General features: G+C 50.5%; 2 protein-coding genes across 2 annotated transcripts; one reads left to right on the top strand and one right to left on the bottom strand.

Moving 5' to 3' along the window:
* Nucleotides 1–1,863: 1,863 nt before the first annotated feature.
* On the bottom strand, nt 1,864–12,338 carry LOC101946847 (zinc finger protein RFP-like). Its single transcript, XM_065565008.1, has 7 exons — nt 11,508–12,338; nt 9,799–9,894; nt 8,581–8,811; nt 8,244–8,266; nt 7,404–7,519; nt 4,830–4,889; nt 1,864–3,473 (listed from the first exon to the last, which is right to left on the bottom strand). The coding sequence occupies exons 1-7, from the start codon at nt 11,922–11,924 to the stop codon at nt 2,956–2,958; spliced, it is 1,461 nt and encodes a 486-aa protein (XP_065421080.1). The 5' UTR covers nt 11,925–12,338; the 3' UTR covers nt 1,864–2,955.
* A 1,502-nt stretch (nt 12,339–13,840) lies between these two features.
* On the top strand, nt 13,841–16,003 carry LOC135975030 (myb/SANT-like DNA-binding domain-containing protein 2). Its single transcript, XM_065565084.1, has 2 exons — nt 13,841–14,790; nt 15,392–16,003. Exons 1-2 carry the CDS (start codon nt 14,250–14,252, stop codon nt 15,712–15,714), a joined length of 864 nt encoding a protein of 287 aa, XP_065421156.1. The 5' UTR covers nt 13,841–14,249; the 3' UTR covers nt 15,715–16,003.
* Nucleotides 16,004–16,635: the final 632 nt, after the last annotated feature.

Raw genomic sequence — 16,635 nt, 5'->3', positions numbered from 1 at the left:
TCTGCGTTTTGTCCTGAGGTGACATGTTCCCAGTCAATATGGGGATAATTGAAATCCCCCACTATTATTGAGTTCTTAATTTTGATAGCCTCTCTAATTTCCCTTAGCATTTCATCATCACTATCACTGTCCTGGTCAGGTGGTCGATAATAGATCCCTAATGTTATATTCTTATTAGAGCATGAAATTACTATCCATAGAGATTCTATGGAACATGTGGATTCACTTAAGATTTTTACTTCATTTGATTCTACATTTTCTTTCACATATAGTGCCACTCCCCCCCTGCATGACCTGTTCTGTCCTTCCAATATATTTTGTACCCCGGAATGATTGTGTCCCATTGATTGTCCTCAGTCCACCAGGTTTCTGTGATGCCTATTATATCAATATCCTCCTTTAACACAAGGCACTTTAGTTCACCCATCTTATTATTTAGACTAGATAAGAGTCTCTCCCTCCAGGGCTGCGACCTCCTGCTGCCTTTGCCTCGGGGTGGGAAGGTTTCTATTAATGGTTCATCCTGGGCTGGGGAGAGGTTGTCTCTTGTTTCATGTGTTCCACCATTCTCTCTGGCCACGATAGAGCAGCTGTTGGCTTTAACCAGAGACACCTGTGGCCAGGAGCTGCCCCGACTCTGTTTCTGGGAATGTGGCAGCTCCAGCACAGGGAGCAGGGAGATGCAGCAGGTAGGAGGCAGAAAAGCAGCAAGATAGACCAGAGTATCCAAGGGGATTGTCTGTAACTTCATGTTCAGGCTGTTACTGTGCTTGAGAGGTTCACATTTGATACCTAGTGTGGGGTTTGTACCCTGGTTTGTAACTGTTTGCCCTGAGCTTGGTACTCACATTCGTGAGCTACTCTAGACAGTGGAGTCAAACCTGGGTCTCCCACATGCCAGCTGAGAGCTCTAACCATGGGGGTAAAAGTTACAAGACAGGTGATATCACATAAACCACCTCCACCTTCTCCCCACACCCACACTCACATTTTGTTTTGGAGCAAGGCAGGTGCCTACCTCATTCCAGCAAGAAACGCCTTAGGCGCCTGGAGGAGGAGGTGGCATTGGGTGGGGTAGCCCCATCCCCCTTCCCCCCTTGTCAGCATCTTCTATTGGCTAGCTTACATGGCTCCCCACCTAGTAAGCTGGCTTTTGTGAATCACTGTACTGTAAGGTGCCTGTGTTGGCCATGCATGTCTAGGGAGTTTAGGCCCCTAACTCAGCATTGCAGAATATGATTTTCTGGTTGCCTAAAAATAGGCCTTGTGATGCTCAGCATTGCAACACCTAAGTCCCTTAATGGACTGCACCCTGTGTAACCAGTCCCCTCTTTGCAGAGCACAGCTGAGCAATTCCTGATTGACATGGGTGTGTACAGGACCAGGGCCAGCTCCAGGTACCAGGTAAGGAAGCAGGTGTTTGGGGCGGCCAATACCAAGGGGCGGCACTCCATCCACTATTGGTGTGGCACGTCCAGGTCTTCGGCGGGAATTTGGCGGCGGGTCCCTCAGTCCCTCTCTTCCTCTTTGAGTTGCCACCGAAGAGGAAGAGAGGGAGTGAAGGACCAGCTGTCGAACTGCTGCCGAAGAATGGAGCGGCGCGATTGAGCTGCCGCCGAAGTGCCACCGATCGGATTTTTTTTTTCCACCACTTGGGGTGGCAGAAAACCTGGAGCCAGCCCGGTACAGGACAGAGACAGAGCACAGGCTGGGTAGTGACATCACAGTAAACCCCAAATTCTCCTCCTAGAGGCGCGATATTCCCTGTCGGGGCTGGGAGACACAACCAAGTCAGGAAGCAAATCCCACGGCTCTGCCCCGGACAACTGCAGCTGGGACATAAAATGGAGCAAACAAGAAGAATTGTTTGTAATGTTTTATTTACAGTAAGTAACTAAAGGTGGTAAGTAAACGGAGCTGAGAAGGAGCCTTAATAACCACAGCATGGAAAGGAGATTCCCCAGCTACTGAGAACAGTTTTCTTAATGGCTCTAAAATAGCTCCAATGGCCAGGAATTGATATAGGGAATTCATGAGTTACAGTCTCACTTTCAGTAACATGTAATAAATCTCTCTGTTCCCTTTCCTTTCATACTGTCCTTTTCTAGTCATGTTTCTAGCCCTCATTTCTGATCCCTGTTTATTTTCCTGTCTCTCTCCCACTCTCCTCTCCTCCCTGTCACAGATCATCCCCCATGGCTGCTCCATTCTTTCCCCTGATTTTATCCCTTCCCCTCTTGCTGCCCCTGGGTTCCCTGCCAGGGATATTTTCCTGTCACTCTTCCCAGTTCTCTTTTCCACCATTTCCCCTGGACTCTCCCTTTATTCTTGTTTTATTTTCATTCACATTTGCCTTCTTGCTTCTTCTAATTCCCTCTGGTTAAACCCACCCTGCCTCTCCCAGTGCTGCCACCCTCACAAGTTTAAAAAAAATCATGAGACTGACCCAACGATGATTTTTTTAAGGTTATATAATGTTTTTTCCATCAATCTGCTCTCCTTACCCATTCTCTCCCCCACGCCCCCGCTGTGTGTGACCATTACAGTGTTACCAGTTGTCCTGAAGTGACTTTGGCTCCTTCTGCAGGAGCTCTGGCTGGGAGACCCCATGAGATCTAATCCCACAGATCTGTACAAACCGCTCCCTGCTGCTGCTTCTCCGCAACCCCCCAAACCCTGATTGATTCACGCTGGGTCCCTGCCATACCCACCTCTGCCTGTCCCCTGCCCAGCCCCCACCCCTGCCCCTCAGGGCCCCTCTGCTCCTCCTGCAGCTCCAGGGGTTCCTCCCACCCCCCAATCCCTGGGGCTGCAGGAAGGGAAGGGGAGGGGCTACCACAGGTCATAGAGATGAGGAGCCAGGGGCTGGGTAGATGGGAGTCCTCCAAGGTCATAGAGTCTGGGGTCCATGAGGCTAGAGAGGCTGATTTCCAGTTCCCCCCTCTGCTGCGTGTCTCAGGGACACAGTCGGAGCCAGGATCTCCCCTCCACCCAGAGCCAGGGCCGGATTCTCTCCCCAGGGACGGAGCCCGGCGGGAAAGTGAAGATCGGGGCCTCGTCACCAGCATCGATAAATGTCACCTGCCCCCGGTCACAGTCCAGACAAACCCGGATCCTGCTGGGGGCCCGGCTCAGGGGCAGGGGGGTCACAGGGGAGGTGAGAGCCTGGAACTGACCCCACCAGCACCGCTCCACAGCCCAGATCCCCCCCTCAGGGCTGAGGCTGATCCCTCCCTTCCTCCTCACAGACTCTCTGGCCACCCCCACAGCCCAGTATCGCCCAGCCACCACCTCCACTTCCCAGCAATGTCTCCCCAAGGTGAATCCCTCACAGCCCAGCACACAGTGCTCAGTGTCAAATCTCTTAGGGTTGTTGGGCAGTTGCTGCCGTTTGCCTCCATATCTCACACGTTTCCCATCCTCAGACAGGACGAGTTCTGGATGAGCCGTGTCTGGATCCAGAGTCACATTCGCTGGGGAGAGAGAATCAGAGCATTAGGGGCAGAGCTCGGCCCTGGGGGAGGCTGCGACCATGTCTCACACTCCCCAGCAGCCCCGTCCAGGCTGGAACAGGCCTGGATCCCAGGGAGCTGCCTCTGTCCTGGGCATCTGAGACTGAGCAGGGATGTCACTGCAGTTCCTCAGTCTCTGTAAGGAGACCCACTTCATTAGTTTCCCATTTGCTTGCATAAGCTTCAGCTCCCAGCTACCCCTGTTGGTTCTGCTCCATTCCCAGCAGGAGAGACACACCAAGAAAGGCTTTAGTGAGGAGGGAGCAGAGGAAGCAGATACAGGTTTGAAGCCCAGAGGGAATGACTCTCCTCTAATGCAGTCTCCACTCCCACAGACAGGAAGGTGCAGCATTGGGGAAGAGCCACTTAATACCAGAGAGTAAGAGGTGGCATTGGGTGGGGTAGCCCCATCCCCAGCCCAGAGAGAAGGGAGGAGCTGCCAGCATCACAGGAAGAGCATCTCCCCAATCCAGAAAGCAGGGAGCAGCTCCAGTGGGAGAGCCCAGCCCTGCCCAGAGCAAAGGCAGGATGTTGGAGAAGAGTGATGGGGAGACCCCCTGCACCGGGGTAAAGCAGAGGGATGTGTCAGCCCTCAGGGCTGGGAGCTCTGTTCACAGGCTGCTCAGGGAGAGTTTCTGTTCAGCAGCCTGGGCATGAACTCAGCACTAAGGTTGGTGTCAGGACTATTTTTGTGATGTCAGCTTGGGATGTCCCCAGGTGTTCCGGCACCTTGGTAGAAGTTGGGAGGGGGTACTAGGTCGCACCACCTGTGGCCCTGGCCTCTTTGTGGCCCTGCCCCACTCTTCATCTTCCCGCCGAGGCCCTGCCCCTGGCCAGGCTGGGAGCCTTGGCCACTCTGGAGAGCCCCTGATCCTCCACCGTCCCATGTCCCCACTCTCCGGTGTGCACCACCTAGGGCAGATGGAGAGTCCAGGGGAAAGAGGAGCAGGGGTGGGGCCACTGAGAGGGGCCAGCACCGGGAAGAAGCTGCACTAAAAAGGGAGCTCATCAGCTACCCTTCCACAAAGCACAGCCACTGCCTGCGACACTCCACACCTGCCCAAGGCTTCCAGTTTGGGGCTCCAACATGGCCCCCTGCCTGCAAACTATGCCCATGTTAAAAAGTGGGTTGGCTTGTCTCCCTAGTCCCCCATGTTCCAGTGTCCCTGGATCTCCTCGCTGTTTAATGGGTTATGTTTAGGGCTGTGTGTGTCATGGCCACTGTTGATTTGGTTGGTAACTTTTGTTACTACCCCATGAAGATGTTTTCACTGGAATTTTCTCATAATTTAAAGACAGTCTCCCCTGCAATCTCACCCTGTCTGTGTGCTCCTAGGGGTTTCCCTCTTTTTGTCTCCAGTGCAGATGGCAGAGTGTCTGGCAGGGGAAAGGAGAAAAGAGACAAGATTTCAGACTTTCATATTTATAACAGCGTCCCCACTCTGAACGCACAGAACTGTGTTTTCATCATGACAGAAAGAGACCGAGAGGCACAGAGACATACTAGGCATTCTCAGCTCCTCTGAGCTCAGATCAAGTGTAAATTAACTAAAACCTTCTCTTTCCTCTCTGATTCAGGCATCTCTCAGCAATGGAACCAACATCCTTGCAGTCTCACAACCATTGCAGGACACACAATCTGTAAGGGAGATTTACTTTTCCTCTCATCATCCCCTCCCACCCTTCATACTCCAGTTGGTTTGTCTCATTCACTTACTGCCTTTTGTCAAAACCTAGACCCAGGTCATACAAAGACTTTGGCATAAAAGTAACTTTACCCACTTTGGTCCCTTTGGCTAGGGGTAGGCAGCATCATATTGTGCGATGGACACTTGACAAAATTACCGGAGTTAGTGACGGACATTGGGGGGTGGGTGGCTTATGTCATTCAGTCATCATTCAACCCGCAAAATAACGCACAATTTTCCACACTGAAAAAACCATAACCGAGCTAGCTAGTTAATAAATAATAAACAATAATCATAATAATAAATTCAACTCACTTCAGTGTTTTTGAAAGTACCTCACTGCCAGTCAATATTTTTTTTTGTAGGATGGGGGCATTGAAATAAATATTTATCCTAAAACCATATTTCAGTGCATTGTTGTCACTACTTTTTTATTTTTCTTGTTTAAATAATATGTCTTATGGGAGGATGAGTGTGTGTGTGTATATATGTGTGAGTCCCTCCTCTACACCGCTTACCCCATGTCTCTCCCCTGTCTGTGTCCCTTACATGGGAGATCCCCCATCATGTCACGGGATGTGGGAAGCAGGAGGGGGGTCTCTCAGTGGAGCAGGGTTTCCCATCCATCCCCTCACAGTGACCACCCCTCTCTGGGCAGAGGTTATCCCAGGGTGGGTGGGAACCGCCTCTGCCTCCTGACCAGAACATGGGGACAATCTCTGGCTGTGGACGGGGGTTTGTGGTGAACAGGGGACAGGGTGGAACAAATTCTTGGGCGGGAGGGCGGACTCACCTCTGGTGGCTCCCTGAAGTGGCTTCCCATAGTCCCTCATCCCTGCTGCTGCTGGGGAGCTAGGCTGAGGGGCGCTGTGAGGTGGGGGAAAGACACTGAAGGGCTGGAGCTGGGCTGAGGGGGGCTGTGCAGTGAGGGGGCGGCACTGAGGGACTGGAGCTGGACTGAGGGGGGTTGTGCAGTGGGGGGAGGCACTGAAGGGCTGGAGCTGAGCTGAGGGGGGCTGTGCAGTGGGGGGGCACTGAAGGGCTGGAGCTGGGCTGAGGGGGGCTGTGCAGTGGGGTGGCACTGAGGGACTGGAGCTGGACTGAGGGGGGCTGTGCAGTGGGGGGAGGCACTGAAGGGCTGGAGCTAGGCTGGGGGGGGCTGTGTAGGTTGGGGGGGGGCACTGAAGGGCTGGAGCTAGGCTGAGTGGGGCTGTGCATCCAGCCACAGAGAAGTTAGCAAAGTCCAATACCCCCTGTGTGGAGACAAAGGTCAAAGTGACGTGTGCATAATCAGTGGTAATAAACCAATCAGAGATGAGAACAAGAACATGAAAATAGCTTGATCAAAAAAAGCCCTGCTAAGGAAATGTTCATGCATGTGTAGTGTATGACCTATATAAGATACTTAATATTCATATCACTCAAAGGTGATTGGAAAAGAACTAGTAAATATGCAATTTGGACATGTATAATATGTCAGACATTGTAAGGGGTAATCAGAGCATCATAGGAGAAATCCCCCATGACCCGCCTATGCCCCGGGAGAAGGGAACTGGCCAGCACTTCTTTCTATATGCGATGGCTAGTAGCAAATATCCCAATGGCTAGTGATGTGGCACTAGACGGGGAGGGCTCTGAGTTAGAGAGAAATCTTTCCCAGGGGTCTGGTTGTTGGGTCTTGCTGAAATGCCCAATGTCCAACTGACCACCATATTTGGGATAGGGAAGGAATTTTCCAGCAAATCAAATTGACAGAGACCCTGTTTGTTTGTTTTTGCCTTCCTCTGCCATATGGGGCATGTATCATTTACAGATGTTAAACTCCAATAAATGGTGGACTCTCTGTAACTTGAAGTCTGTAAATCATTATTTGAGGACTTCAGTAATTCAGACAGAGTTTAGGGATAAATTGCAGGAGTAGGTGGGGAGGTTCTGTGGTCTGCAATGTGCAGGAGGTCAGAGTAGATGGATCATGATGGTCCCTTCTGACTTTAAAGTCTGAGTCATTTCTTACTTTGTAATTGTAAATGAAAGGCATGTTTGAATTAATCAACCTGAGTGTCTGGGACCCAAGTGTCTGGCCTTCTCACCCAACAATTAACTAGAAGCATCATCTAAGTGTGAACCAATTGACCAGCGCCATTCTCTTCCCACAGTCTCAGAGGCTCATCCTAATTTCTATTCCTAGATCCATTTTAGGTACCTTTGAACTTCCTCAGAGTCTCCGATAGCACAATAGTTTTCTGGGAGAAATCGCTGACTTGCTCTTCCAGTTCAGGAGAAATCTCCCTTGGCTGCTGGAACTTCCCCTTCTCACACCTAGAGAGAAAAAAATTCATGTGATTCTATTTCATTGTGTGACTCATTATAAATTCTGGCTAGTGAGTGGCTGCTCAAATGGGCCTGGAGTTCGAATTCCTCGACTTCTCCCAGCCTCAGAGCAGGTGCAACACAGCCCATGGCCGTACAACCCTCCCTTCAAAGGATTCATTAATATTGTTCAACTCTGATCTGGTGAGATCAGCTCTGGGGACAAAAGGGGAATTGAGTCTCCATGGCCAATTCACTCCTTGGCCTCCATGCTCTGAGGGACAGGAGGTTCCTATGTGAACTGCTGTAGAAATCTGTCCACTAGGAACTAGACTGATACACCAACTCCCCCCTCTCCAGCTCATTCCTCACAGGTCTCCTAACAACCCTCAGGCTGGGAAAGACTCTGGTGGGAAAGACTCTTGACCACTGCTGTCCTGGGCTGAATGGTAACCAGGGCCCCAGCAGTAACAGGCCCATATTCCATCCCCACAATCCTGAGGCAGCCAGTCCCCCAGGGGTGTGACATCTCTAGGAAACACTTGAGGTCTGTCCTTCCCATTGAATGGATAATTCCAGGGTGAGAACCTCAGGATTAAGTTTATCTGAGAGATTTGTATCCAAAATGTGACCTTCCCCACACATGTTGCCGTGGAGATGCAGTGCTAACATCATCTCCATGCTCTATCCCAGCATTGCCAAGTATGTGTGGGAGTAAGAGAGAGCCACGTACCTACTCAAGGTGCTTCTGACATCCTAGAGGAGAGAGAGAGGAGAGAGAGATTAAAAAAAATCTCAGCACCACCTGACTTGGGATTCCAGGAAAGAGATTTTGCAAATACAGGGAAAATCAGCCCTGCCCTGGCCCCAGGGCCATGGTTTCACTGAGCTAATGGGGCTTTTCCATCTCTAATATCAATGTGTCTGTGAGTCTGCAAAGAACAATCGTCATTCACATGTCAGCACACATTGAGTTACACTGAGATCTCTAACTGCTGGACCCCTGTGCCCAGGGGTCCAGCTGTCCTGTCCCTGTGTTGGGATTTGGGAAGTTTCTAGCTCAGTCTCACCTGCAGGAATTCAATTGCTGGCTTCTGATACTTCCCCTCCATCTCACTGATCAGCTCACTGAGATGGGAAATCTCCTCTGAGAGTTTACTGACATTTTCATTCTGTATCTTCACAATCTCCTCGTCCAGCTTCTCCAGCTGGGCCAGCAGGAGTCGCTCTTGTTCCTCCAGGAACTGCCGCAGTTGCTGAAATTCAGACACAATCTTCTGCCTCTCGGTTTCTGTCTGTTTCTATAAGAAATAAGGAAAGGGCTGGTCAGGAACATGGATGGAGCCTGATGACCTTTCATACAGTCTTACAAGAGGGAGTTTCTTTACAATCTCTAACACATCTGTGTAGAGACCAGGACATGAGCCATCAGGCCTAGTGCTCAGACCTGCAGTTGGAAATTGGGAACTACGGCCAAAGTCAGAGCTGGAGTCAAAGTCAGGATCTCACCAAGGGTTGGGGCTACAGTCGAGCTCAGGAGTCATGCCAAAGGTTGATCCAGAATCAGTGTCTGGAATCGCACGGGGGGTCAGGACTGGAATCTGAGTCAGGCAGCTAAGCGAAGGGTCAAGCTGTAGTCAGATAGCAGTACTGCAGGTCAAACCTGAGTCAGGGACCACGCCAGGGCCAAGCCAGAGTCAGGGTCCAGTCCAGCAGCAGATCGGGAGTTCACTCAGTTGTTTGGACAACTTCTCGTGACTCCTGCTGGCGTAATTCATGCATCCGAATGTCTGCTCCAATCAGGAGCTTCGTAGGCAGATCCTCTGGTGCACCGGAGTTCCACTAGCCCCTCCCCTGCTGGCTCTGGAGAGTGGTTGGGTTGTAATGACAGTCTCTGTGGACTGAAGTTCAAAACCCACCATTCTTCACATCCTGACACTTGACTATACATTGCGATCACAAGGGAGAGGATTTTCTTACAGCTTCCCATTTGGCCCCCGTCTCTCTGAAAGGGCTGTCTCCATGTCTACTGGGATATAATCAGTGCAGTTTGGGAGAAATGTTGTGAAAGCCACCAGGGGTAGTAATTCACTCATTAAAATGCATCGTAGATCCTGCAGAAGATGCTGTTGTCCTTCTCCAGGGAGAGAACATTTGTGATATGCACACCTGTACACACACACACGCATGCACAGTATCCCATGATCATGGAGAAACACACACAAATCTACCAATAAACATCCCTCCCACCTCCATGTCCCAGCAGGCAAAGAACAATAGGCACCTACCAGATACTCCTGGCTTCTCTTCTCTCCAGTCACTTTAAAACCCAGCAGCTTTTCTCTCTCTTCCTTCAGAGTCTTCAAATGGGCTTGTATTTTTTCCTGACAAACAGAAATGATTTGGTGGGTTTATTTTGAAGGTTGTAGGGGGTGGTTGAGGTTTTTTTTCACCCAAAATTCAAGATAACAGCCAGTCTTCCTAGATAGGCTAGGTGGGTAAGGCAACATCTTCTGCTGGCCCAGCTCCTGTTGGTTAGAGAGTTACACACAACTCAGCTCTGGGGAACATACTCTTTCCTAGGCCTAAAGAAGAGCTCAGTGTAAGCTTGAAAGCTTGTCGTTCACCCACAGAAGCCGGCCATGAGCAGATATTACTTCACCTCCCTTGTCTCTCTAATATCCCGGGACCAACACAGTTACAACAATACTGTGTACAACAGTGGGTCTTTCTAGAGGTAGGACATCAGAGACACCAAGGAAATGAAACCTTATTTATGGAAACTGGGAGTGTTTTATATTCAGAGTTGAGTTATTACGTCCACTTTCTCCATCAATTTAAACCGGCAGGAAACTGGTGTCACATGGTGGTGAATTTATAAAGCTGTTTTTGAGCAGATTTCAGAAACAGTCATATCAATCCCAGAAGCCTCCAGGGCAGCCATATAGGCTGGGATGCTCAAAGGAATCCAACTCCATTGACTTTCAGCCCTGTACCCCTGGGGATTAGACTGGTTGGACACTAATTCAAGGCCTAGGGCAAACCCCATTAGATGTGTTGATTTGTGTTAGGAACAGCTGGGGTTTGCCCTAGTGCTGTCCTAGCCCCTTTCTGTGGCAATGGCCTCTGGGTAGCTACCCTAAAGTCCCTAGCAAAGACCCCAGAAGCAGTGGATTCTGGCAGATTTCAAAAGGCTCCCTTGTGGGACTAATGGAACCGCGTTGGCTGGTCCTTGCCCAGGAACACCCTAGAACAGGTCAGACTGACACAGGTCCACACTGCCATGGGGTTAGTTTTGCTGAAGATAAGTCTAATCCCAGTGGCATGTGGCATGGAGCTGTGCTGTCTGGAGCCCTTGTGGGTGTGGACTCAATGTGCTCGGGGTCCCACACAGTGTTCAGCCCAGTGACCTCCTCTAGTGCAGGCCAGCAGCATCTGAGTTTAACCCCTCATGAAGCAACACAGGAATTCACAATCCCAGTGGGAAACCTCATCTCCCTGCTGGGCCTAGGACCTGTATCAAGGAGTCTTTTCCTCCTATTGTCTGCACTTCATCTCTGCTCAGTGCTGCTGAAAGGGGCAGAGTAGCCTAGTGGTTGGGGCACTGAACTGGGCCTTGGAAAACCAGGTTTTTATATCTAGCTCTGCCACTGATCTGCTGAGTCACCTTGGACAAGTCACTGTGCCTCAGTTTCCCCTCCCACCCTTTGTCTGTCATGTCCAATTAGACTGTAAATGGCTTGGGGCAGGGATTGTCCCTCACTGGGTTTTGAGCAGGGCCCCCCCCCCACAATCGAGGTCAGCTCTCGTCTGTGGTCTGTAGGGGATGCAAATAACAAACACTGTGATACAACCAGTAATACCAGCCACAGCTTGTAACTCCCCTATCAGCTTTCATGCAATGAAGGCTACACACAGCTGAATGACACAGTTACACCATTAACCTGTAATTAACATCCAGAGTTATTACCCATTAGACTGGACAGCAACTTGGTACCTTGTACTCCTGGGCAGCTTCCTGTATGGGAACCACCGTGTGAGAGCGATGAGCCCGGGACTCTCTGCAGATCACACAGATGGGGGTTTGATCCTCTTCATAGAACAGTTTCAGAGCCTCCTGGTGATCCCCACACACCCCGTCCCCTCCTGTTCCCTTTGCTGCCTGTAAACTCAGCCGTTTGGCGATTTCTACCATGTTTGCCAGCTGCCTGTTGGGCCTGAGGTTTCTCTGTTGCACAGTTTCTCTGCACTGAGGGCAGGAGACGGCTGTATCGGATCCCTCCCAGCACTGGCTGATGCAGGCTCGGCAGAAATTGTGCCCACACTCCAGAGTGACAGGTTCTGTGAAATACTCCAGACAGACGGGACATGTAGCTTCCTCCTGGAGACTTTCCACGGGGTTCTCTGCAGCCATGGCTCTCTCTGGACAGTGTAACAGGGTTAGTTTCAATTTCCTGAGTTCACACTATGCCCCGCCTGCAGCAATAAGGGGGTGTTTCCTTTCCTGAAAATGACTCATGCTGTTTGCTGAGCAGGAAAAACCCAACCAATTTTAGCCCTGGAGGCTTTGGTAAAAAAATTTACCATTAGGGCTCCGGTCCTGCAATCAGCCCCTGTGCTGGTGGTGGAGGGTCACTGAGGCAGCCCCCTGTGAGGATAAGCCTGCAGGAGCAGGAGCTGTGTGTCTAAGGAGTGATAGTCAGGCTTGGCAGAATTTTTTTTATAATCTAATTTTGACAGATAATGTTTATTTTAAGCAATTTTTATATTTATTGATTTAAACTTTCACAGTTGCACAACAATCTGGGTTTTAAGCATTTCATTCCAATTTAAATTTTCACAGTTGTGGGAAATGATGGGGGGGGTGGGGGAAATCAGACAATATTTTGGTCAGACCAGAACTGCACCGCTACCTTGATATAACACCACCGGATATAAAACGAATTTGAATATAATGCGGTTAAAATTGTCTGTTAGCAGGTAAATCTCCTCCCTCCCCCAGCGGCACCCCCACAGTAACCCAGTGCCTCCCCCACCACCACAGGGACTGAGGCTGAAAGTCCATCTGATGGCAGCTCAGGGGCCTGTGGGATGCGCTGGGATCTCAGCCTGGGCCCTAGTGGGGCAGGTGACCCTGTAACACAACCACACCCAGCAAGGCCTGCACCCATTTCCTCCCTGTTTGTCGGTCCCAGCAGAGAGACCAGGGGCTGCAGGTGAGGGCTGGGGCCCAATGGCAGAGGGCAGCGGGTGTGCGGGGAGCTCGCACCAGGAGCTGCAGGGTACATGGTGTGGGATAAACAGAGACCTCTCAGGCCACTTGCCCATTGCGACTGCAGGAGGGGATGTGGGGACAGACTGAGGCGGCCTGGGGCAGTCTGGGAAGCCACCATCGGGGACAAAGAGAGGGAATTCAGCTGTGGTGGGGGAGCCGTGCTGTGCAGAGACGCTGCTGCGGATGCAGTTAGTTATCCAGGTCAGTGTTGCAGCAGTTTCAATGTGGTTAATAGACGTAGCAGCTCAGCTGAGGGAAGTGCTGCTCTTCGCGCAGCTTTCAGAGTAGCAGCCGTGTTAGTCTGTATCCGCAAAAAGAACAGGAGAACTTGTGGCACCTTAGAGACTAATGCATTTATTTGAGCATAAGCTTTCATGGGCTACAGCCCACTTCCTCGGATGCATTGAATGGAACATATAGTAAGGAGATATATATACACATACAGAGAACATGAAAAGGTGGGAGTTGCCCTACCAACTCTAAGAGGCTAATTAATTAAGATGAGCAATTATCAGCAGGAGAGAAAAAACTTGTAGTGATAATCAAGAGCCCATATCAGACAGTTTGACAAGAAGGTGTGAGGATACTTAACATGGGGAAATAGATTCAATGTGTGTAATGGCTCAGCCGTTCCCAGTCTCTATTCAAGCCTAAGTTGATTGTATCTAGTTTGCAAATCAATTCAAGTTCAGCAGTTTCTCATTGGAGTCCATTTTTGAAGCTTTTCTGTTGCAAAATTGCCATTACAAACATTGAATCTATTTCCCCATGTAAGTATTCTCACACTTCCTATCAAACTGTCTGTACTGGGCTATCTTGATTATCACTTCAAAAGTTTTTTCCTCTTACTTAATTGGCCTCTCAGAGTTGGTAAGACAACTCCCACCTTTTCATGCTCTCTGTATGTGTATATATATCTCTTCAATATATGTTCCATTCTATGCATCCGATGAAGTGGGCTGTAGCCCATGAAAGCTTATGCTTAAATAAATTTGTTAGTCTCTAAGGTGCCACAAGTACTCCTGTTCTTTTTGCGGATACAGACTAACATGGCTGCTACTCTGAAACTTAGACTCCAAGGCCTGGTCTACACTACGGGTTTAGGTCGACTTTAGCAGCGTTAAACCGAATTAAGCCTGGACACGTCCACACAACGAAGCCCTTTCTTTCGACTTAAAGGGCCCTTTAAACCGGTTTCTTTACACCACCTCCGACGAGGGGATCAGCGATAAAACCGGCCTTTGCGGGTCGGAATTGGGGTAGTGTGGACGGAATTCGACGTTATTGGCCTCCGGGAGCTATCCCACAGTGCTTCATTGTGACCGCTCTGGACAGCGCTCTCAACTCAGATGCACTGACCAGGTAGACAGGAAAAGACCCGCGAAGGTTTGAATTTCATTTCCTGTTTGCCCAGCGTGGAGAGCACAGGTGACCACGCAGAGCTCATCAGCACAGGTAACCGTGATGGAGTCCTCCCAGGATCGCAAAAGAGCTCCAGCATGGACCGAACGGGAGGTACGAGATCTGCTCGCCATATGGGGAGATGAAGCAGTGATAGCTGAACTCCGTAGCAGTAAAAGAAATGGAAAAGTATTAGAAAAGATCTCCAAGGCCATGAAGGACCGAGGCCATAACAGGGACACACAGCAGTGCCGCGTGAAAATTAAGGAGCTACAGCAAGCTTACCACAAAGCCAGAGAAGCAAACGGAAGGTCCGGGGCAGAGCCGCAAACTTGCCGCTACTACGCGGAGCTGCATGCGATCCTAGGGGGTGCAGCCACCACTACCCCAACCGTGTGCTATGACTCTCTCACTGGAGAAACACACAGGGAAGACGGTTCGGGGAACGAGGAAGATGACGATGGAGGTACTGTAGGTAGCTCACAGCAGCAAGGAAGCGGAGAAACCGGTTTCCCCAACAGCCAGGATATGTTTGTGACCCTGGACCTGGAACCAGTAACCCCCGAACTCACCCAAGACCCTCAGGGCACACAGGAGACCTCTGGTGAGTGTAACTTTGTAAATATTTGTAAACATTACAAAAAAAAAGCAAGCGTGTTTAATGATTACTTTGCCCTGGCAATCGCGGCCAGTACATCTACTGGAAAAGTCTGTTAACGTGTATGGGGATGGAGCGGAAATCCTCCAGGGACATCTCCAGAAAGCTCTCCTGGTTGAAATGGGGTGATTTTATTAAGGGGACATTCAGAGGCGCCCGTTCCTGCTCTTCTGACCAGAAATGTTCCCCGCTGTTAACCACGCGGTGGGGGGAGGGGTGAAGTGATCATCCCAGAGAATCGTGTGTGTGTGTGGGGGGGGGGGGTGGTGGTTTACTTGGGTTTGTGCCGCATGTTAACCGGGAAACCGCAGCCCCTCCTTTTACATTGAAACCCCATTTTAAATGGACAACCCAATTCATCCTTGATATGGGAAATGCGCTGCTGTTTGCAACCTTTCCCGCATGTTAAGAAGGTTAAAAAAGCCAAAACACTGTGGCCTACCATGGCTGCCTGCAAGCCGAAATATGCGACCTTGTAATGAAAGAGTGTACCCATTGTTCTCTAAAATGTGTCTTTTTTAACCACCTCTCCCTTCTCCTCCACCAGCTGCAAATGTTTCTCCTTCGCAGAGGCTCGTGAACATTAGAAAGAGAAAACGTAGGACGAGGGACGATATGTTCACGGAGCTGCAGATGTCCGCCCACGCTGATAGAGCACAGCAGAATGCGTGGAGGCAGTCAATGTCGGAGATGAGAAAAGCCCAATATGAACGAGAGGAGAGGTGGCTGGCTGAATCGCGGGATGAACAGAGCAAGTGGCGGGCTGAAGACGATAGGTGGCGTCAGCTTGCAGACAGACGGCAAGAGGCAATGCTCCGTCTGCTGGAGCATCAAACTGATATGCTCGAGCGTATGGTTGAGTTGCAGTAAAGGCAGCAGGAGCAGAGACCGCCGCTACAGCCCCTGTGTAACCAACAGCCCTCCTCCCCAAGTTCCATAGCCTCCTCAGCAAGACGCCCAAGAACACGGTGGGGGGGCCTCCGTCCACACAGTCACTCCACCCCAGATGATCGCCCAAGCATCAGAAGGCTGGCCTTCAATAAGAGTTAAAGTTTTAAAATGCAGTGTGTCCTTTTCCATCCCTCCTCCCCCACCCATCCCAGGCTACCTTGGCAATTATCCCCCTACCTCTGTAAGGAACTAATAAAGAATGCATGAATGTGAAAAAACAATGACTTTATTGCCTCTGCAAGCGGGAGGGGAGGGTGGGGTGGGGTGGTTGGTTTACAGGGAAGTAGAGTGAACCGGGTCGGGGGGGGTGGTGTTGGAGGGTTCATCAAGGAGAAACAAACAGAAGTTTCACACAGTAGCCTGGCCAGTCACAAAACTCGTTTTCAAAGCTTCTCTGATGCGCACCGCGCCCTGCTGTGCTCCGCTAACCGCCCTGGAGTCTGGCTGCGCGTAATCAGCGGCCAGGCGAGTTGCCTCAACCTCCCACCCCGCCATAAATGTCTCCCCCTTACTCTCACAGATATTGTGGAGCGCACAGCAAGCAGCAATAACAATGGGGATATTCTTTTTGCTGAGGTCTGAGCGAGTCAGTAAGCTGCGCCAGCGCGCTTTTAAACGTCCAAATGCACATTCCACCACCATTCGGCACTTGCTCAGCCTGTAGTTGAACAGGTCCTGACTCCTGTCCAGGCTGCCTGTGTACGGCTTCATGAGCCATGGCATTAAGGGGTAGGCTGGGTCCCCAACGATCACGATAGGCATTTCAACATCACCAATGGTCACTTTCTGGTCCGGGAAGAAAGTCCCTTCCTCCAGCTTTCGAAACAGCAGAGTTCCTGA

Source organism: Chrysemys picta, chromosome 12, assembly GCF_011386835.1.
Source record: "Chrysemys picta bellii isolate R12L10 chromosome 12, ASM1138683v2, whole genome shotgun sequence".
Classification (NCBI taxonomy): domain Eukaryota; kingdom Metazoa; phylum Chordata; order Testudines; family Emydidae; genus Chrysemys; species Chrysemys picta.
The sequence above is the reverse complement of the archived record's forward strand: the minus strand, read 5'-3'. Positions and strand labels throughout refer to the sequence as shown.

Excerpts from the sequence above, each read along its gene's own strand:
- LOC135975030 (XM_065565084.1), top strand. The coding sequence starts at position 14,250 with ATGGAGTCCTCCCAGGATCGCAAAAGAGCTCCAGCATGGACCGAACGG. Across the intron at positions 14,791-15,391 it reads GGGCACACAGGAGACCTCTG|CTGCAAATGTTTCTCCTTCG; the intron begins GTGAGTGTAACT and ends CTCCTCCACCAG.
- LOC101946847 (XM_065565008.1), bottom strand. The coding sequence starts at position 11,924 with ATGGCTGCAGAGAACCCCGTGGAAAGTCTCCAGGAGGAAGCTACATGT. Across the intron at positions 9,895-11,507 it reads AAGCTGCCCAGGAGTACAAG|GAAAAAATACAAGCCCATTT; the intron begins GTACCAAGTTGC and ends TCTGTTTGTCAG. Across the intron at positions 4,890-7,403 it reads GACTCTGAGGAAGTTCAAAG|ACACTCTGCCATCTGCACTG; the intron begins GTACCTAAAATG and ends TTCCCCTGCCAG.